This window comes from Cicer arietinum, chromosome 3 (assembly GCF_000331145.2).
Source record: "Cicer arietinum cultivar CDC Frontier isolate Library 1 chromosome 3, Cicar.CDCFrontier_v2.0, whole genome shotgun sequence".
Taxonomy (NCBI): Eukaryota; Viridiplantae; Streptophyta; class Magnoliopsida; order Fabales; family Fabaceae; genus Cicer; species Cicer arietinum.
Window position 1 is genome coordinate 71861114 of NC_021162.2, and position 23028 is coordinate 71884141.

Below are 23028 nucleotides of genomic sequence, written 5' to 3' on the forward strand. Positions count from 1 at the left end.
GTGCTGCATAGAACAAAAAGAAAATACCAATTTAATAAAAATAAAATAAAATACGATAACACAAAAAAAAAATTACTTTGATATATATAATATGGTGGTGGATGTGAAGAAAAAAAGTATGTTATGAGTTGTCAACTATATTAATAAGTAAAATTAAATTTCGTATATTTTAAAAGAAAATAATTTTAATTATTTTTTGAGATTAGTCTTTATAATTAAATAAAAAAAAAAAAGCAAAATACCATCTAAATTTTTAAATTTTTATGATTTGTGATGGTGTTTGATAAATAAAATAGTTGAAGTAACAATGTCAATTATAAGAAAGTGAGGTTTGAAATATAATTGTCCCTTTTTAAAAGTTCATGTTTAAAACTGAAAGTTTAACTCTAACAAAGAAACTGACTATTCTTGTTTATGCCAAAAACGAAGATCGTTATTCGTTTCTCAGTAATAAGTCAAGATCGATCTTCGTTTTACTGTTTTTTGCTTTCTTGATTTTAATGAGATATGCTTTGTATTTGTTTGATACCTATCTTGTTTAACACACTCAAATACACATGTTAAATACCAAAATAGTTAGAATCATAATTAGAATTTTTAATTAACCATTTGTTTAGTTATCATCAAAACATTAAATTGAGATTTTGTCTCAACAATAGTAAATTATATATTTTATTGGTTGTATACATTAAATAAGAGTTGAATATTCTAGCTTAATTAAATATGATAATATTCTCATTTTATTTATGAGATTAAATAAATTGATGATAAATAATTTGGATATGTCAATCTATTAAATTTAATATAATTGTATTTAAATTATAACATTTATATTAAATAAATATTATATGATGTTGAAAAAAGTAAGAGATAAAAATTCCAGTGATGTGACACGTTAATTTGTCGAATAAATACAATTTTTGTTTTGAACATCGTCAATTGACAATATCTTGAATGTAAACCATGATAATGAATGCTTCGGTTTTTAAATTTTGTTAGGAATTTTGTCATTGATGAACTACGTATGATATGATATTTTTGTAGATATTAGGAACTTGTTTGTTACATTTTTTTTAAACTATGATTTTTATAGTTTTTCCTTTGTTATAATTTCATAAAAATATATATAGATTCAAATTAAAAAAATTGGTTTAAATAGATTACTTTAAAATACAATTTTAAATATTTCATCTATTGAAGTAATTTTTTTGAATAATTAAAATGAAAATTTATATTGATAAAACTATTCGTAAAAATTATTTTTGAGATATATTTCTTTTAAAAAAAATATGAAATTTATTATGTGAAAACCTCTAAAAAGAATATATAAGTTGTTGAGTCTATTTGTTTATATATATATATATATATATATATATATATATTATTTTTTTTGGATTTATATAGTGTTTTTACTTTTTCTTAAAATAAAGCTTTGAAATAAAAATTGGTTTAAATAGTTTATCCTAGGATATTATTTTAACTATTTTATTTATTTGCTGCAATTTTTTTATATAATAAAATTTCAAAAAGAGATTAAAATAAAAAACTATTTTGAGAAGTTTTTCATAAAAATCATTTTTGAAAAAATTTTTTTTAAAAAAAAAATATATAATTTTTATCATGTTAAAATATATAATAATGAATATCTCATTTATCGAATATCAAAAAGTTATTATGAAAATAATTTTTTAAAACTATAATGTCAAAATCACTTTTTAAAAATTTTAAACAAATGGACCCATTGAATGTCAAAGTTGTTTTTTTTTAATAGATAAAAAATATATTTGAAGAAACTTCTAACATTTTTCAATAATTTTCATAAAATCATTTTTAGAAATATAAAATCAAAATTATATTCTTTAAAATCTAAAATAAACCGGTCAAATATTGACAACTTTTTAAAGTTAAAATTTTATTAGGAAAAAAAGTAAAAACAAAAATTAGAGGACATAAATATAACACAAACAAAAGTAGCAAAAACAAATATATGTATCCATAAGCAAGTTTGCCAACCCTTAATTAGGGTTTTGTTTATATTTTTTTTACCAATTAAATCACCTATGTAAGAGTCTCTCCATTGGTAGTAGAACTACTTTGTAAAAATCTTATCGTTGTTTTTCTCTTCCTTAACTGTATATGTTATACGATATATTTTGCTAGGAATTTTATCTCTTAAAAATTATTACAACATCTCAAAGTTATGAATAATTTTAGAATATAATTTATTATTTATGACAGTAACATTTGGTGACACACTTGCATATGAAGTAACTAAAGTTGAATGCTTAAAAATAAAGTTTTATTCTTTTCATTTTTTCACCTATGCAATTTATAGTTTTTGTTTTTAATAATTGAAATTGTGTTTTATGTTATTTTTCATGTGAGCCACATTCCAAAGGCCCATTAAATGTTGACATGGCAATTCGATGCCATGTAGCACCAAAATCTCATCTGACATCTCGTATGTCACATTGTCTAGGTTGAATAAAAAGATAACAAAGACAAAAACAACGAAAATATTAAATTACTATAATTAAATATAACTTTTGCTTCAATTGACTAATGCAAGATAGGAGAGTTTCATATTATTATCGAAGCAACTAAAACTCTATTTTATGTAATTATTTAATGTAAGTTTTAAATTTTTTTATCTCTAATTAAAAGATATAATGAATTAATAAATCACCAATCCCTTCAAAAAGTATGATGGTCAATTTAGTTCAATATATTGATATTATTTATAGTATAATTATATTAAATTAATTAGAAGTTACTAATATTAAATTGGTTTGAGTGAGAATGAACTAGAATCATTTACATTTTTATATTCCAGCATTATGAGTATAAAAAATATAATTGGGATAGAAGACTCCATAAAAAATGATTAGCCTATTTATTGGCGGAGGTTTTATTTATAGTTTTTGAAAAATTTCCCTTGTACCCCCATTTTTATATCTATACCCCCATAATTTTTTGAAAATGACAATTATATCCTTATTAATTTAAAGATTTTTTTTTTTTTCTTTTTTTTTTTTTTTATAATTTCATCTTTTCCGGAACTACAAAAAAGATTTCCGGTACACACCTTATTTCCGGAGAACATTTTTCAAGTTTTCCGGTACAGAAAGTTGTTACCGGAAAACTTTAAAAAAATTTCCGGTAGAGAAGTGAAAAATTGTACTACCGGAAAACTTCATTCCAAAGATTTCCGGTACAGAAGGTGTTTCCAGAAAACTTTCTCAAAAAGATTTCCGGTACACACCATTTTTTAATTTTTTTTTTAATTTTATTATTTTTATAAATGATAATACATTAGTCAATAATTAACGCATCATAAATATTAATTAACACATATAAATATACCATAAATAATTCATAATTAATACACCATAATTAATGATTAATACTCATTTCCATAACAAGATTTATAAATTAGTTAAAATCAAATAAATACTAATTTAATAAAAAAAAGTAAAACAAAAAAATTATTTTAAAAAATATTTAAAAAAAAAAATCAAACAAGTACCGGAAAACATGTGGATGAAGTTTTTCGGTGGTTTCCAGAAATGTTACGTTGAAGTTTTTCGGAAACGATGTTTTGTACCGGAAAACTTTTTTCAAGTTTTCCGGAATGAAAGTTGTGTACCGGAAAACTTGAAAGAAGTTTTTCGGAAATTTTTTTTTTTGCTTGTTATTTCTGTTCCGGAAATGTTAAATGAAAAAATTAAAAAAAAAAATTATATGTATGAGGGTATTTTAGTATTTTTCCTTTACTTTTGAGGGTACTCATTGGATACTCTGCACTTGCCACTATAATATGGTTTACAAAATAATAATAATTAGGAGTTATCTTGTATGAAAATCAATTAGTTGGATCCCTTTTTGGTGGTAAAGCCAATAATTTGTTTCAATTTAATTTTAAAAACTTATGTAACAAAAAATTAAATTTTTTATTTATTTTAACAAGATCCCCTGTATAATTGAGAAAATGTAATTCTCAAGTGTATTTAAATTAAGCTAATTTTAAGAATGCATTACCACCCAATGTTACGGTACACGCATCGCACATGATAACTCCACTAACGCAAAGAGAAATCACACATTCAATGTCTAGATACAATTTTTTTCCACTTCATTTAAAAATGATTTTATGTCATCTTAAAAAGAAAAAGACAACTTTTAGGTCAATTAATTGAATGAGGGAAAATGAATAGAGGGAGAAGAAAAGGCTACTGAGTTTGATCTTTCTACATGCTCTTTGAAGTAATGAGTACAAGGTAGAATAAAGTCTCAAATTAATCTTGAAGGAAAAAGGTATCAATTAATAAACAATTGATTGACCTTTAAACTGTATCGTTTGAAGTTACTTGAATGATTGAACCGATATCTCTTAAACAATTAATAAAATTTTAATCAATTTAATTTACTGATTTTTTACCTTACAAATTCATCTCTTTTTATAATATTTTATTAAACGGATGTTTTTTACTGCAACCTTAAACGCAAATAAGAATTGACGATGATTTAATTTTATTTTCTTATTAATTACTCAATCTCCAATTTGTTTTATAACTTAGCGTAATAGCGTGGAAATTCGTGTAATGTACCAAGAAATTGATTGATTTAAAAATAGAATTTGATTATTTTTAATTAAAAAATATGGATTAAATTATTGTGGGATATGAACATGTTAATTGTGCTTATATCATAATTGCGAGTTTATACGTAGTTTCTACTTCAAAGTGACACGAGTGTATATGTGATTTCTACTTCAAAGTGATAGTTCATTATTTTTTTTATAGATAAGTTTTTAACTGATGTTTTATTGGTTCGTAATAAAAATATTTTTTAATTTTATTTTTGAAATTGATTATCTAACCATTCTTTTTAAGATTAAGAAATATTATATTTTGTTTATTATCTTATTTATGCTCCTCAAATAGAATACTTATATATTACATCACATGAACTGATACTTACTCCCTTAGTTATTCTTAAAAAAAAAAAAACAAATAAATGTTATTATTTTTTAGCTCAACTTGTTTACCCATCTTTTGTGCTCAAAAGTTGTTCCCACTTAATTCATTTCTGATGTATGATGTGGAAGTTATAATTATCAGTTTTTGGTTTAGTTAATATAAATATATATATATATATATATATATATATATATATATATGTTTGGAGGGAAAAAGAAAGAAAAAAAGAGGACAAAAATGTAAGGATCTTAAAATAGACAATATTTTAAAGGACTTGGCTTATTTTCTCACTTTAAGGATGAGTAAAATAAACTCTTAAATAATAAATCAAAAGTAAATATTATGATTATATTATAATCAAATATGAATTTGTTAGAATAATAATTATTGATTTTTTTACTTTAAATTTTGATCATTTTAGAGAATTTAAATATCATTTTGAAAATATAATGGATTCAAGTAAGATTAGTTATAATATTTAATAGTTTTTATTTATTGTAAATTTTTTATTAATATATAATCATAGTGGTATGTAAAAATTAATGTGGTACGAACTTTTTTTAGATAATGTTATTTTTGACTTATCTTTGAATAGTAGTTATATAAGTATTATTTATTATAGATGATTCGATTATTTTTGTACTATTATAAATTTATTATCAATCTCATATATTTTTATAGGCGTCTGTCCAACTCTCACACATATTATATCAGATCAATTATCGTCAATCATTTCTAACAATATATTAGATAATATTATTTAATACATGATTTCGATATTAACAATTCGTTTGTCCATCTTTTATAATACAATTAATGGTGTAAATTGGAGGTAATTAGTAGACATTTTTTATATGGCAGGAGGTAATAGAGATTATTAAGGTAGGAAACATTTATTTATGTCTTTTATATCAAAATATGTATAATTTGTCTTATTCTTTTTATTTTCAAAAAATATATCATTGTTAAAAAGAACCTAAGACCCAAACCAAAGAAAACAGAAAGAGATGGAGAGGTCTACTCATTCCAAACTTTATCCGGGTGGCTGATGCCATTTTTTACCATGCGCTACTCCGTTACATTATTAATTCTAAATAAAATTTATGACATCTAAACACTTCATTTATATTTTTAGATTGAAAAAATAACTTAAACTAATGTAATAAATATATTTTGCTGGAAATATAATAGGATGAAATAGATAAATAGAAAGTGAAGTGTTAAACAAATGTATAGAAATAAAATAATAAATATATGTATATCACCGTTGATCTTCATTCTTTTTAATCCAACCTCTATTAAACACCTTTTATTGTACTTTATATTTATTTATTTTGATATTTTAATTATAATAATTAATTTTAATTCATACATAATATAAATTTAATAAATATAAATAAAATTATAATTATAATTATGTTATATAAATAATTTTATATCTAAAAATCATATATCCATTTTCGTCAGTCCGGACATGACCCTCTGAACTATTTGATCACCATACGCCTTCGAAATGTTTATATAGATTAAATCCACATAATGTTTTGTCAGCAATGTTGAAGTAGAATTTGACATCTACAAGATGATAAATTGATAAAATTATTGAATTAATAATTAATATTATAATTATTTGTAGTTATTTATTTATGTATATATAGTACTAATTATTTATTTAATTATTAATAATTAAATTTTATTATTTTATTTTTTAAATTTAATTTTTAATTACCACACGCTATTATTGAAAATTTTAAAATTTTAAATTTGCATCTATTTATATATTATGCTTTCCAATGTTATAAATTATTTGAAGAATAAAAATTTGAATATTGACTTAAATATTATTAATTAATGTAATTTTTGACAATTATAAACCATCTAAAGTTCGATCACATTATATATGTATAGCAAAGATTGATCTCTACGTTTGAATCATGCAAAACTCGAGTGATTACTCTTTAAGGTCGTATATGGATTATGGGTGGAAATAGGCTAGACTAAATGTTGAAAAACCTGCGTCTGGTCTACGATTAATTTTATAGGCATAAGTCTGGTGTACGGCCTATCATTAATTTTTTTTTTCTAGTCTGACCTGACCTTTTTAAAAGTCTGGTCTGACCTGAAAGCCTATTTAAAAACCTTATTAACATTAAACTATTTAAATGTTATATTTTACATATCTATATATATTAAACAAAAAAATGATTTTTCTAACAAAATAATTTTTAAAAAATCTAATTGTCTAATTGAACGACTATCAAATATGAAACATTACCGAATATCAAATATGAAATATTACTGAATATTATGGAATTACTATTGACTGATTGTCTAATTGAACGACTATCAAATATAAAACATTATCGAATATTGAATTGCTATTGAATATGGAACTTCAACCGAATATGGAACAATTAATGAGTAGTTGCTAATTGATATATTTTAAAATATGAAATAATATTATTAATTAATAATAAAAAAATAATATTAATAAATAATAAAATATATATGATCGACCTATCAGGCCTTATAATTTTTTTTATAAACCTTATCTATTTAAATAAATAAACTTTAAAAATAGTCTAAGTCTAGTTTTTTTACTAAATAGATTAGATTAGACCATAAGTAGGTCAGACGATAGGCCCCGATAGACAGCCTAGTCTATTCATATCCGTAATATGGAGTATATTCAATTTATATAAAAAAGAAGGCTAAATTACATATGTAGTCCTTTAACTTAATTTCATGTAACGTTTTAGTCCTTTATTTTTTTTCTTCCGATTTAGTCCTTTATTCCTAACAATATCAATAAAGTACGAAAATATGAGTTTATTTGAAGATTTGCGTTACGAATTTGATGAAATTTGTATTATATTGAAGAATATAATTAATTTTATGAGTTTTGATTGAATTTTTTTTTGAACTTTTGTATAAAAAAGGATAACATTGTTGAATTTTTAAAATATAAAATATCAAATTGTCACTTAAAATTAAAATAAAGGACCAAGTCGGGAAAAAAAAAAAAGATAAATGACTAAAACGTTACCTGAAATTAAGATAAATGACCACATATGTAATTTAGCCTTAAAAAAAAATTATAAAACCATATACTCTGTTTGACTCATTAAATAAAGTTATTGAATTATATATATTCTTTGATTCATTAATAATATATTTTAGAAAAATCTGAATTCCAAAATATACCATTATATATTTGTTTTAAATTACTGTCGGAGATTTTCTTTTTATGATTCTAGAATCAGATATCTTGTCATCAGATCGTATTTTCTCTGGTCGATAATTTTTTTTATCAAACTCATAATGTTTTCCATTTGAAAAAAATTAAATCTATGCATATTTACTTTTTAGAATGTGATAAATATATAATGATAAGAACAATATAAACAAATTTTCATGGTTGACATTCAATTTTTAGTTGATCCATCAAATTTAAACTGCATAACTAGATCATCATATTTTTAACAAAATTTTAAGATAAGAGATATATACGTCCGTTTTAAAAATAATTTTAATAGTATTTTATCATTTTATTATAATATTTTTTAAAATAATTTTAAAAGTAAAGCTTCAAATGAATAATTAGGCTTTTAAAATATTATTATAAATATTTCATCTACTTGCAATATCGTTTTTTGGATAATGATATTTGAAAAATGATTAAAATGAAAAATTATACATAAAAATTATTTTTTAAAATAAAAAAATTGATTTTTATTGTGTTAAATTTCTAATAATGAATATATAATTTATTGAATGTCAAAAATATTTTTTTTAGAAATTTTAACATGATAAAAGTCGATAACTTAAAAATTTTAACATGATAAAAATAAATTTTTTGTAAAGAAATCAAAATTAATTTCTTTAATCGATAAAAATAAATTTAAAACAGTTTTTATTATTTTTAAATATGTTCTCATAGAAATCATTTTTGAAAATATAAAATCAAAATCAAGCTCATTATCAAAATATCGCATTTTACTCCATTTTCAGTAGTTTATTTATTTTGATAAAATCCATTTTGTTTTAAAACTTTTGTTACAAATCAACTATGAGCTTCCCACTAATTTACATATTTACCTTTTGGAATTAATAAATATACTAATTACTTAGAACCAACAAAATAAAATCCAGTTTAGTTTATTGACTATTATTTTTTTGACTAAATTATGAATTTATTAAATATGCAGTTTACTTTTTTGAATATAGTAAACATTAATGATAAGAAAAATATAAAAATATAAATAGATTTTAGTGTTTGACATTCAATACCACTAGCACGCACACGGATATATATTTAAATTAATTTAAAGGAATTTTGGAGATGTAATTTTTAAAACCGAGTCAAATTGTTAAAATTTATATATATATTTAATTCCAAAAGTTATGAGTTAATTTTATTTTAAAAAGAATATAACATTGTACTGTATTGGATTCGTTATTCTTATGTAAAAAAAATATTTTTATTTATTTACTATTTTCAAAGTTCATTATAATATTAATTACTGTTTTGTTTGTTAGTAATATTTTGTAGGTATTTATTAGATAAAAAGAAGAAAAAAAAATAATAGTAGTAAATAGTTAATAAAAAAAATATACACCATTAATATAAATTAATTTTACATCGTCTATTAACAATAAATTATTTAGTAGTTATTTTAAAATATAGTTATTAAAATTATTTTATATTATTAATGCATAATTATTGAACTCATAATTAATATTTTTAAGAGTAAGTTTTATTGTCCTTTGTGGTACTATTCAATATGAAGGATTAATCTCTATATGCCAAGAATATCTATTTTTTATTTATTAAAAGAATAATTAAAGATGCTAGAGTAAAAAGTTAAATAACCCTATTGAAAATCAAAATAAAAACTATTTGCTAATTTTATAAAACTATTTTTTGTTGATGTGATATGCATAAATAACTTTAAAACTACCACTAAAAAGAAGTGAATAATTTTCATTAAATAAAAGGTAAAAGGAAAGAAGTGTATAGTACTAATACAAAACAAGAATTGACCACACAAGATAAAATAATAGTTATTTGATAAAAATATTGCGTTAAAATGATACTACGTAGCATAGACTTAACAGTTACATACGATATGTATATCAATTAATTGAATCTCCTTTTATTTATTCGACCAAATGCATTAATATTTTTAAGTTCATTTGTTTATTTTATACATGTAATTACTATGGAGAAAATAACTATATATTTTGAGTGTCAACTTATACTTCAATATATCAATATTTTTATAATTATCAATTAAGATATACTGAAATATTTAAATGTATAATTTAACACAAGAATAATATATTACTTTATCTATTTTACAATATAATTCATAATAGTAGAATAACCGTCATAACATATGATTGACCTATATAGTTGTCATGCGTGTATTAGATTTTAGTTTCTATAAATTTTTATTTATTTATTTAATTTTAGTCTTTTTAATTTTTTTAATATATTTTTGGTTATTATTCTTTTATTTTAGTTTCTATCAAATTGATTTTTATTAAAACGATTTTGTTCAATATATATTTTTTTTTTTATATTAGTCCCTCAATTATTAATGAGATAAGAAATTGTACGAAACATTTTTAATAAAAATTAATTTTACAAGACTAAAATAAAAGAACAACGATCAAAATTAAAACAAAAATATTTGTATACACAAAAATCAAACAAAAAAATTTATAAGAATTAAAACAAAAAAATAACATATTTTCAAACAACAATTATATATTTAAACTTATTTTATATGTTGCAGTACAAAATTAATGAAATATTAATTTTATTTTTTTATTTCAGCAAAAAAAAAAGTATTTTTATCATATTTTATGAGTTTAATTATGACACATTTTTCATGTAAACCTATTTTTTCAATTAAAAAATAACTGCAAATATTAGATGATCATATTTAATTATTTACTATCATTATTTATATATTTTTTCAAATTTAAAAATATACTTTTTATTTCGGTACTATTTTTCTTATTTTAAGGGTGAATGTCGTAATTGTATAAAGTAACTAATAAATTTTATAAAATAAAATGGATAATATTAACTATATTTTCAAAATTGGCCGGTGTTATTATTATTTAAATAAAGTGACTTAGATGCGAGATTTGGGTATTATACATTGAAAGCAATATATACGAGAAATCCAAACGAAAAAAGTAATTAATTTATCGGGGAAGGTTGGGTGTTGAATTCATTAATCGTGTATAAATAGAGTGCTACTCTCATCTTCTTCCTTCAACTTCTTTAGGGTAATATTTTTACACAACACACAAAAACATATCAAAATGGGAATCAAGGGCCAGATTCTCTTGGTTTTGGTAATAATCGGATGGTTAGGATTTGACGCCGTTCATTGCTACAATCGACCACCGCCTGGTAAAAACATCGCTGTTCCTCACGTTGGCGATGATGCTACGCCACAACAGGTACAATGTTCATTCTATACATTAATTTACGTTTTCAATAATAAATGCTTCAGTTCATTATATGACGACAAAAAACCGTTCAATCGTATTCATTGTCTTAAATTTTTCAATAATATCACATGTCGGCATTCTTCTTTAATGGCCATTTCAAATTGAATCCAACCAGATATTTTTGCATACATTTAAAATAATAATTAGAATGAGTACTAATGTTACGACTGAAAGTTTTTCAACATTTTTAAATTAATAAACGGCAAAATAGAATTAAAAGGTATAAGCTTGAGGTTTCACTTGCATATTCGTACCTATATAATCAACTTGCGTTAATATTTCTTGGTGCAATAGTATTAAAATAATACATTGTTGGGGTTACAGATTTCGAACAACGAATAGCAGTAAATTTGTTTCACGGGATGCGGGAATTCATCTGACACCCGTATCTATGATCTATCACTTCGATTGGATAAATCAAATTGCTATATATACTCTAATCTATTTTAATCAACATTTTTAAAGAAAAAAAAACGTAATTATTCATTCTTATATTTTTTGGCCTATATTGCTAATTGCTATTTTATATCATGGATCACTAAGATATTAGAACTTTATTATTAGGCAAATATGCAATGGTGTAATTTTGTTTTCCACTAGTGTTAGTGCATGTAGTCATTATCTTCAAAGTATAATTATAAACAAACAATTAATCAAAGAGATAAATATTTTTTGATATGAAAGAAAAATATTTGAAAAAATGATAACATACACAGAGAACCTTCAATTCTAAAATAAATAGAAAAAATAGTTCATTTGCATATAACAACATTGTATTTTTTTTTGGTAAAACAAAATATATTTTTGCGCACATTGACTATGACTAAATATATTCGTATCTCAAAATATCTGAGATTTATTTAAGACATTCATAAAATAATTTTTTTACTAAAGAAAGAAAAAAAATATCTTATTGCATTAATTTTGTCAATATATATTACAAATCTATCATAACTATTTATTATTACTTTATATATATTTTGACTTTTGACTAAACAAAGAATAAAGATGAAATTTCCATTTTCAAAACTGTCATAATACTTGTATTAATTTTTTATAGAGCCAATAATTATAATTTTCAATGTGTAGTCTTTTAATATTGGAATCACCAAATTACAAAGCAATTATTTAAAGAGAACGAAGAGTATGAGAATTACGGATTATGATAGGTTAAGTCGTCGATCAGCGGTTTATGGTCTGACTTATTTATGACGTGATCTCATATGACTATTTAATAAAAATGTTAGACTCAGACTATTTTTAAAGTCTATTTCTTTAAATAGACTAGACTCAGACTTGGGAAAAAGCATATTAGATATGACAGACCGATCTATATATATTTTATTAGTTATTAATGTTATTTTTATTATTATTTATTAATAATATTATTTTTTATTTTAAACAATTAGACAATCACTTAATAGTCGTTACCTATTAGCATTTTCATATTCGGTAGCCGTTCAATTAGGCAATCACTTAGTAGTAGTTCCGTATTTGTTTAAGAAGTAATAATGAGTGCATTTGCTTCAGCAAAAAAATCTATTCTTTGAAACAAAAAATCATTTTTTATGGTTTAAATGGTGTTTGTTTCAGATTTTTTTAAAATCATTTTGTTAGAAAAATTATTTTTTGTTTAATATATATGGATATGTAAAATATAACAATTAAATGTTTTAATGTTAATAAAGCTTTTAAATAAGCTTATAGATAGGGATGAGAATAGACTAGACTGTCCGTCAGGGGCATGTGGCCTGGCCCTGACCTATTTAATAAAAAGGCTAGGCTCAAGTCATTTTTAAAGCCTATTTATTTAAATAGGCAGACTTATAAAAAAGCCTATTAGACTTGACAGGCCGACATATATATATTTTATTATTTATTATTATATTAATAATATTATTTCATATTTTAAATTATATCAATTAAGCAATTACTCAGTAAACATTCCATATTCAGTAGTTGTTACATATTTGGTAGTCATTTCATATTTGGTAGTTGTTCAATTAGTCAATCACTCAGTAGTCTTCCATATTTGTTTAAGAGGTAATAATAAGTGTGTTTGTTTCAAAAAAAAAAATCTATTATTTGACACCAAAAATTATCTTTTAAGGTTTAAAGAATGTTTGTTTCATATTTTTTAAAAATTATTTTAAATAGGCTTTTAAATAGGCTTCTAGGCTAGGCTAGACTTTTAAAAAGATCAGATCAGGTCGAAAAAAATGCCCATGATAGGCCGTATGCCAGGCTTAGGCCTAAAAAATAAATTGTAGGCCAGACTCAGCCCTTTCAAAGTCTGGTCTGACCTATTCTCACCCCTACTTTTAGATCAGACCAGACTTTTAAAAAGGTCAAGACGTGTCTATTCCCACTTCTTATGAGAAGGCTAATGAGAAAAGTGTGTGGGCTTTGCAGGTACATATATCTCAAGTGGGGCAAGACAAGATGAGAATATCATGGATTACACATGAGCCAACATCTGCAACAGTGGAATACGGCCCATCTCCTTCAGCAAACGCGTTTTCTGCCAATGGGGAAACCACTTTTTACAATTATGTTACTTACCTATCTGGTCATATTCACAACGTTGTGATTGGGCCACTCAAGCCCAACACGGTCTACTACTACCGTTTGGGTGAATCAGACAAAACATACAATTTAAAGACTACACCCTCTCAATTTCCAATCAAGTTTGCAGTAGTTGGTATGTACTCACTCTAGAGTTAAAATGTTTTAGATTTTTAAAAGATATTAATATTATATTATATATTACTAACCACTGATATATCTTTGTAGGAGATCTTGGTCAAACAGAGTGGACAGTTTCAACATTACAACATATAAAAGACTCAAACTATGATATGCTATTATTACCAGGAGATTTGTCCTACGCAGACGTGATACATAGTTGTTCAATTAGTCAATCACTCAGTAGTCTTCCATATTTGTTTAAGAGGTAATAATAAGTGTGTTTGTTTCAAAAAAAAAAATCTATTATTTGACACCAAAAATTATCTTTTAAGGTTTAAAGAATGTTTGTTTCATATTTTTTAAAAATTATTTTAAATAGGCTTTTAAATAGGCTTCTAGGCTAGGCTAGACTTTTAAAAAGATCAGATCAGGTCGAAAAAAATGCCCATGATAGGCCGTATGCCAGGCTTAGGCCTAAAAAATAAATTGTAGGCCAGACTCAGCCCTTTCAAAGTCTGGTCTGACCTATTCTCACCCCTACTTTTAGATCAGACCAGACTTTTAAAAAGGTCAAGACGTGTCTATTCCCACTTCTTATGAGAAGGCTAATGAGAAAAGTGTGTGGGCTTTGCAGGTACATATATCTCAAGTGGGGCAAGACAAGATGAGAATATCATGGATTACACATGAGCCAACATCTGCAACAGTGGAATACGGCCCATCTCCTTCAGCAAACGCGTTTTCTGCCAATGGGGAAACCACTTTTTACAATTATGTTACTTACCTATCTGGTCATATTCACAACGTTGTGATTGGGCCACTCAAGCCCAACACGGTCTACTACTACCGTTTGGGTGAATCAGACAAAACATACAATTTAAAGACTACACCCTCTCAATTTCCAATCAAGTTTGCAGTAGTTGGTATGTACTCACTCTAGAGTTAAAATGTTTTAGATTTTTAAAAGATATTAATATTATATTATATATTACTAACCACTGATATATCTTTGTAGGAGATCTTGGTCAAACAGAGTGGACAGTTTCAACATTACAACATATAAAAGACTCAAACTATGATATGCTATTATTACCAGGAGATTTGTCCTACGCAGACGTGATACAACCTCTATGGGACTCTTTTGGTCGTTTGGTTGAACCATTAGCAAGCGAACGTCCATGGATGGTGACCACAGGGAACCATGATGTTGAGAAAATTCCAATCATCCATAGAACTCCATTCACAGCTTACAATGCAAGGTGGAAAATGCCTTTCCAAGAGAGTGGATCAGACTCTAACCTTTACTATTCTTTTGATGTGTCTGGTGTTCATGTCATCATGTTGGGATCTTACACCGATTTCGATTCTGACTCGGCTCAATATCAATGGCTTAAAGGGGACTTGGAGAATATAAACAGAGGAAAAACTCCTTGGGTATTTGTGTTGGTTCATGCTCCATGGTATAACTCTAATGAAGCTCATCAGGGTGAACGTGAGTCTGTTGGTATGAAGGCTTCTATGGAAGATTTGCTCTATCAAGCTCGCGTTGATGTTATTTTTGCAGGACATGTTCATGCATACGAACGCTTTGTAAGTTCTTTCTTAAATTTCACAGATTATATTACTAATATTTCTCTTATCGTAAATGATTATTAATATTTTTATTTGTTTTTATCAGAAACGTGTTTATAACGACGAAAGTGATGATTGTGCTCCCATTTATATTAACATTGGGGATGGTGGCAATCGTGAAGGCCTCGCCAAAAAGTAACTAATACTCTATCTAATTCTTTTTTATAAAAATAGTTAAATTTTAATTTAGTTATATCTGATACATCAATGTTTTTGGTATGTGATAATAGGTACCAAGATCCCCAGCCAGATATATCAATGTTTAGGGAAGCTAGCTTTGGACATGGAACAATAGATGTGGTCAATGCATCACATGCACTTTGGAGTTGGCATAAGAATGATAATGAGGAACGAGTTGCTAGTGACACTGTTTGGCTAACAAGCCTCTCCTCTAATCATGCTTGTATAGCATGAAACTACTACTGAGGTGTTATTTAAGTTAATTGAAGAATTAGCTTAAATAAATAATATTATGATATTTTTAAATTTTGTACACTATTTTTAAATGTGCATGATTGGATGTGTTTATAAAAAAAGTTTTAAATGAATAGAGATCTAGTGTCAATATCAATTTAATTTACATTGACAATTAATAATAATTTATCACGTCGACAAAATATTTAATAAATATTTTTGATTAAAAAATAATATAATATAATAAATTAAATGTTTAGATTGAACTACGGTGTAAAACAACTTTACATATAATCAATTAAAAGAAATGGAGGGAGACGAAGAATAAAGAGGTGGAAGAACCCTAATCAATTTTAAATTTGGGGTTTTTATTTTTACTTAAATAATAATTTTTTAAAATGTTTTATAATTAAAAGTCTATTTGAACTGATCACGTCAATATCATAATAATTGTGTGGACTTTTTTAACAATGTTAAACAAAACTCCAAAAATCACAAATTTATGCATGTTTTGAGACATAAAGGATATAATTAAAAAAAAATTATAATCCAATACAACTAAATAATAACATAATAGACTTCGAGATGTATTTTGCAAATCAACATAAGGACGAACAACAATGACACTAAGATGAAGATGAGTGAGACAAAAGATTACGATAAGATGTGGAATAGACAATTCTTCAATAAGGCTTCTATTAAACCGATACAAAACCATACACAATTCAAGCCATCACCCAGTTAGTCCTATTGGAACACAAATTCGACCTCATCATTATATATTATAAGAATTTCCAACATATTTATATTTGTATAGTTATTCTTAGTTAGGTGTGATGATCCTCAAACTCTCTTTATAACTCAATTGTAACATCAAGATTGATGGTTGACCAATGTTTGACTGACAAGTCCCATTAATGTGCCGTTAAAGAAAGTGCAAATATACATGGATGAAAATAGTTTCCGTTTAAGAGGAATATACTCATATGAATAAATAAACGCACATTTGAAGAAAATCCACGTATATTTGAACAATATATAAATGTTGAACTCATATAAGTCAAAATATGAATGTTGAACAATATATAAATGAGATAACTAAATACTAATTGTCTTTAAAATTTTAGGTAAACACATAATATTGAATCAAAAATCACTAATTGTCGAATTAACTTAAATAAATAATATTATGATACTTTTAAATTTTGTACACTATTTTTACATGTGCATGATTGGATGTGTTCATAAAAAAAAGTTTTAAATGAACGTCAATATAAATTTAATTTACATGGACAATTAATAATAATTTATCACGTCGACAAAATATTTAATAAATGTTTTTGATTAAAAAATGATATAATATAATAAATTAAATGTTTAGATTGAATTACGGTGTAAAACAATTTTACGTTGTCACTTTACTACTTTTAAATTTAATGAAACAATTTTACATTGTCACTTCACTACTTTTAAATTCAATGGATAATCAATTAAAAGAAATAGAGGGAGAAGAAGAATAAAGAGGTTGAAGAACCCTAATCAATTTTAAAATTGGGGTTTTTATTTTTACTTAAATAATATTTTTTTTAAATGTTTTATAATTAAAAGTCTATTTGAACTTATCACATCAATATCATAATAATTGTGTTGGATTTTTTAACAACGTTAAACAAAACTCCAAAAATCACAAGCACGTTTTGAGGCATAAAGGATATAATTAAAAAAAAAATCATAAATATAAATCCAATACAACTAAATAATAACATAATAGATTTCGAGATGTATTTTGCAAATCAACATAAGGAGGAACATCAATGACACTAAGACGAAGATGGTGAGACAAAATATTACCATAAGATGCAGAATAGACAATTATTCAATAGAGCTTGTATTAAACCGATACAAAATCATACCCAACGCAAGTCATCACACATTTAGTCATATTGGATCACAAACTCGACCTCATCATTATATATTATAGGAATTTCCAACATATTTGTGTAGTTATTCTTAGTTTAGTATGATGATCCTCAAACTCTCTTTATAACTCAAATGTGAGATCAAATTGTTGACTAATGTTTGAGCGACATATCCCATTAATGTATAGTAAAAATAAGTGCAAATATACGTGGATGAAAATAATTTTTGTTTAAGAGGAATATACTCATATGAATACATAAACTCACATTTGAAGAAAATATTCTTAATATTTAATATGAGTTAGATTATGAATGTTGAACAATATAATATATAAATGAGATAACTAAATACTAATTGTCTTTAAAATTTGAAGTAAAAACATAATATTGAATCAAAAATCCTATCACGAACCAAGACTCTAGCCGATAGAATCACACGCTCAACCATGATGAGCTGAAATAATAACTAATACTTGTACTGGGTGAAATTTCAAAGCCACCACATGTGTTGATTGTTGCTGCATTAATCATCTCCGAAACTCTCTCCAAAAATTAAAGTTTGAGATGATTACCACACTGCATAATTGTAATTATAGACAATGTAATATGATGATCGAGGATGGGTATTCATGAGTGCAAATCATACATCTAGCCGTGAGCAATAACTTGTGCACTGCCACACACACTTATGAAGAAAAAATGTAACAATTCTAAACCACATTAAATTAAATGATGAATGTACCCGTTTTCATTAAATTATTAAATGTGGAGTGACACAATATTGAAGGAGAAAAAGCAAAAGGACTTTTTTAAGAGCGACTTGTTGAACATTATTATTGGGGCTTTCTCATCATTGTTAGTTTCTGACGAGATTTATAACATAGCTTTAATTAAATTTGATTCACTCACTACTCATTCAGGCCAATTAATTACTACTACTACTACTATTGCCTATGTCGTGTGCTTATGGCTTTTTGCTTTTGGGGATACCCTTTTGCATCCTACACTTTCTGACTGTACAATTGTTATCAAAATTTGAATATGTGGAGAGTTGTTGACCAAGCTCAATTTGAACATTTGATGGGATAGGAAATCATGAGGCTACAATAATACAACTTTGGTTAAGCAAAGCCATACCTTTGCCCAATTTCTATAAGGTTACTCAATTTCATTTCTATAGAGCCACTCAAATATATAGAGCCCCGCCCAATTAATATATGTACGGTGCACGAGAAAAAATCAATCTAATTGAAAATATGTTTGGTAAACTACGTAAAACTTGTTTAATATATACTTCAATTTTTTCTTAATTATTATCTTTTAATATATTCTCTTTTTATTTCCATATAAATAAAAATGTTAGTAAAATATTTATCATATTATATAATCAAAATGATAAAATAATCGTGATTTAATTTGGAAGTGTTAATCCATTGAAATAATAAGTTGATAAAAATATAAATTTTTGTAAAATTAATAAATATAATTCAACAATTTGTAATATAGTAATATATGCAACAATTTGTTCGAAATTGGTCTAAGACTCATCGAAAGTGATCCAAGAGACACTCACACTAGTACACTATCAATTCAGCGATTTTCCACGTGCATTCCTCATATTATAATATGTACAACATCAAGAAACTTTCCTACCAAAGGACCTCATTATTTAAACCATAAAAATAAATAAAAATAAATAAAAATAAATAAAAACACTTCTTGATATTAACAATAAACATAATTTTTTAATTCCTCATTCATCTCAATTAAACACTCACTAGAGTTTAGAAAAGTTTACAAAAACACCACATTCATCGAAGAACTCACATCATAATCTAAACGCCACATTAAAGTTTTTTTATAATGTTTTAAACAAAAGATTATTTATAAGTTTAAATGTAACACATGAATTGACTTAGTCGGAGCCAAAAATGAAAATTGAAAAAATTTTAACGACAAAAAGTTTAGATTTGCTTATCTAAAAATAACATATTGAAATTTTATTGGTACTAAATATTTATTTAACCATTTATAAAATTTAACAAGTAAACCTTGTTAAACTTTCCAATTAATTAATAATAATTATGTATCCAAAATAAATAAAATCGTTTTATGTGTTGTAAATTTCATAAAAAATTATTAAATAAGTTTTTAGTCCCTGAAAAAAATACGATGTTTTTTAGTTCTATAAAAAATTTCGGCAAATAGTTTTAGTCTCTGCTGGAAAGAAACACATTTAATTGTCCTTGAACTTTTATATTTTTTAGTGATATTTTACAACCACGTTTAAAATTTTAATTTTTTTAATTTAAGATTAATTAAATATGTGTTTTTTAAATATCATAAATCTAAGATAAAAGAGAGAAAAATATGGACCTATAAATTAAAATTTGAATTTATTTTTTGTGAAGGAACTTTTTACAATGTTGTAAACATGTCTATAAAAAAACTAATTCAAAAATATACATCAACATTCTAATAAGGAATAAAAATGTTTGGATAAAAATTATGTAAGGAAGATTTTTTTTCTCTTTGAAACTAGAGACGAAATTTTAAAATTTTAGAGACTAAAAACTTATTTAATAAATTGTATAAATTAAAAAAAGAGAATAATACTTCAATTTAAGTAACCATTATAAAATATAGTTTGCAATCTAATTTGAAAATAGTTGAATCTAAATGTTTTTTTTTTATAAAAAATAAAAATTATTATTCTATATGCATGTAGGAAAGTTTTGTCCAAAACAATGTATATGACACATCCACAAACACTTAAATCAGATTAGCAATAAATTAAATTAGTCGTTGATATTACAACATATTATTCAATACTTAAATACATATGCAAACACTTAAATAAATTAAATTAGCAACAAATTTTTAAATATAATCCAATAATTATATTTTAACTATACATCAATAGTAAAAAATAAATATAGATCACGCTAATAAGTTGGATTTACGGGTTCAAAATGTTAAATTTACTACTTGAACATTATTGAATTTAAATGTATTCGTTCAGGTTAAACCCGAACTTGAATCCGCTTGTTCAAAATACGGGTTGAGTTGATTTGGATGATCGAATTCGCAGATTTATCTGTACCTATGAACACCCTAACTTAAAAGTGATTCTGAAAACATATTTATAATTTGTTTGTCATCAAACTGAATTTCATTAACTAATTAAATGAATTGAAATAAAAAAAGACAATACAAAAATGACAATCTTAATTCTAGATCGAAATTATAGAATCTAAAGCATAACGAACTAAATGATGGACACAAATATTTGTAGTCCATTTAATATGATTTAAAGAAAAAATAATAATTATTAATCTCTTCACAATCAAAAATCACCTAATCAGATTATGATAAATCTTTGGATTTTATATATATATTTTTAGACCACGTTATGAGAATCTACTTCAAAGATAGCATGTATCCACGTCAAGAGTGATAATTTAGAACACTAAAAACACAATTTGGAAACACAAAAATAAAGAAAATTGTTATGATGAAATGATAGAAATAACCGCAATCTATAAAGTAAAAGCAGGTTTATAATTTTACCCTAGAAAACTTTATTATATACGGTATATTTTTTTTTTGAAATTATACATCTTTGTCTTATCTTTACTACAATTAAAAAAAAAAATAGAATTAGTTTTAAAACTTTCAAAGTTTAAATAGAAAATTTACATATTTCTATAAAATTATAATATAAAGGGTTAAATATGTAAAACTTTCAAAGTTTTACATATTTAATATTACAACATATCAGTCAATATTTAAATACATCCGTAAACAGTTAAATAAATTAAATTAGCAATAAATTTTCAAATATAATCCAACAACTATATTTAACTAGACATCAATAGTAAAAAATAAATACAGACCACGTCAATAAGTTGGATTTACGGGTTCAAAATATTAAATTTGCTACTCGAACATTGTTGAATTTAAATGTGTTGATTCAGGTTAAACCCGAACTTGAATTCATTTGTTCAAAATACGGGTTGAGTTGATTTGGATGATCGAGTTCGCGGATTTATCTGTACCTATTAACACCCTAACTTAAAAGTGATTCTAAAAACATATTTATAATTTGTTTGCCATCAAACTGAATTTCATTAACTAATTAAATGAGTTGAAATAAAAAAAGACAATACAAAAAGGACAATCTTCATTCTAGATCGAATTTATAGAATCTAAAGCATAACGAACTAAATGATGGACACAAATATTTGAAGTCCATTTAATATGATTTAAAGAAAATAATAATAATTGTTAATCTCTTCACAATCAAATCACCTAATCAGACTATGATAAATCTTTAAAATTTATATACATTTCTTATACTAAGTTATGAGAATCTACTTTAAAGATAGCATGTCGGTATCCATGTCAAAAGTGATAATTTAGAACACTAAAAACACAATTTAAAAATGTAAAAATAAAGAAAATTGTTCTGATGAAATGATAAAAATAACTGCAATCTATAAGGTAAAAACAAATTTATAATTTTACCCTAGACAACCTTATTATATACATAGTAATTTTTTAAAAAAACGATTCTACACCTTTGTCTTATCTTTACTACAATTAAAAAAAATTAGAATTAGTTTTAAAACTTTCAAAGTTTAAATAAAAGTTTTACATATTTCTATAAAATTATAATATAAAGGGTTAAATATATTTTCAATACCTATAAAATAAGAATACAATTTTTAGTTATTATAAAATTATTCAACAAACAATTTTAATCGTTGTTGAAATGAAATATGTTTAACTATTCTTCAACTTAAAAAATTTTGAATTATTTTTTGCTAGGATGTTTAGAACATTTAAAAAAGTTAATCTATAAA

The 23028-nt window shown here is 24.3% G+C and overlaps 1 protein-coding gene across 2 annotated transcripts; it reads left to right on the top strand.

Moving 5' to 3' along the window:
- Positions 1 to 11199: 11199 nt before the first annotated feature.
- Positions 11200 to 16406, top strand: LOC101514241 (probable purple acid phosphatase 20). Of its 2 annotated transcripts, XM_073365882.1 has the most exons (5): positions 11200 to 11459; positions 13923 to 14211; positions 15214 to 15788; positions 15877 to 15965; positions 16061 to 16406. In XM_073365882.1, the coding sequence occupies exons 1-5, from the start codon at positions 11319 to 11321 to the stop codon at positions 16242 to 16244; spliced, it is 1278 nt and encodes a 425-aa protein (XP_073221983.1). In that variant the 5' UTR covers positions 11200 to 11318; the 3' UTR covers positions 16245 to 16406. The 2 variants fall into 2 exon arrangements, with proteins under 2 accessions (XP_073221983.1, XP_012569577.1); XM_012714123.3 differs by lacking the exons at positions 11200 to 11459; positions 13923 to 14211 and adding an exon at positions 14819 to 15121.
- Positions 16407 to 23028: the final 6622 nt, after the last annotated feature.